Source organism: Penaeus monodon, chromosome 20 (genome assembly GCF_015228065.2).
Source record: "Penaeus monodon isolate SGIC_2016 chromosome 20, NSTDA_Pmon_1, whole genome shotgun sequence".
Taxonomy (NCBI): domain Eukaryota; kingdom Metazoa; phylum Arthropoda; class Malacostraca; order Decapoda; family Penaeidae; genus Penaeus; species Penaeus monodon.
This window is the reverse complement of record NC_051405.1, coordinates 46,007,131-46,008,034: the sequence shown is the minus strand read 5'-3', so window position 1 is coordinate 46,008,034 and position 904 is coordinate 46,007,131. Positions and strand designations below refer to the sequence as shown.

General features: G+C 38.1%; 1 protein-coding gene across 1 annotated transcript in view; it reads left to right on the top strand.

The window, feature by feature from the left end:
- Positions 1–904, top strand: part of LOC119585875 (40S ribosomal protein S12-like) — a 6,003-nt gene that overhangs the window by 2,296 nt on the left and 2,803 nt on the right. The window contains exons 2-3 of the mRNA XM_037934606.1: positions 616–652; positions 765–896. Coding sequence (XP_037790534.1) covers positions 636–652; positions 765–896 — 149 coding nt within the window. The 5' untranslated portion in view covers positions 616–635. The remainder of the gene's footprint in view (positions 1–615; positions 653–764; positions 897–904) is intronic.

Below are 904 nucleotides of genomic sequence, written 5' to 3'. Positions count from 1 at the left end.
GAGTTAGATGATGCTAAGAACAGATAGGATTTTAAATCTTACTATATTTGCCAACAGAAAGGCTTGTCCTTGAAATTTATTGTACGTCAATACAACACAATTTTAAATGCCAAGCTGTTGGTAATGGTTACTGGAAAGTTTTGCTTATGAAGATTACTGAATAAAATTATTCCATTGCCATAAGATTTGAAAAAGTAATGAAATTAATTCTGAACAAGACATTTGTGTAAGATCTGTTTCCTTCATATAGTCTATTGAGAAAATGTACAGATCATGTGAAAACACGCGATAGGACAAGTTATACTTAATGAAAATGTTCCTCCTGCACAAAACGAGTCCTACCTTAGGATGACTTGAATTATCTTCAGATGGTTCACATTGTTCATTGATGGTTTGGATTGTGTAAGGGAGGAAGAACAAAGATCGTCCCTCGTGTGCTCTCTCAGGACCTCTTTCTTAATGTTCGGTTGGGATAGAGCTGAGGTGGGAAGATACAGCTGAATGCTGATGATGATTGACCCTTGAAATTTTTTCCCCTTTTTGGCTATCCCCATCCACACCCTTTCAGGGAGAAAAAAAGATGAATAAATAATAATAATAAACTTTATTTTTCAGGAGGACGTCCATAGTTCAGCATGTCTGATGTGGAAGGGTAAGTTCTTTTATTTACTCCGCCCTCCCCCCTTTTTTTGTACTTGTTTGTGACGATTGATGTATTTATTTTTTGTATTTGTACATATTTTCACGTATGTGAATTTCTCCAGAGACGTTGGTGTTCCCTCTGGGGCTGGTGGCCCTATGGACTTAAACACTGCTGTCCAGGAAGTGCTGAAGCATGCTTTGATGGCTGATGGTCTTGCACGTGGACTCCATGAAGCTGTCAAGGCTCTTGATAAGTGAGTAA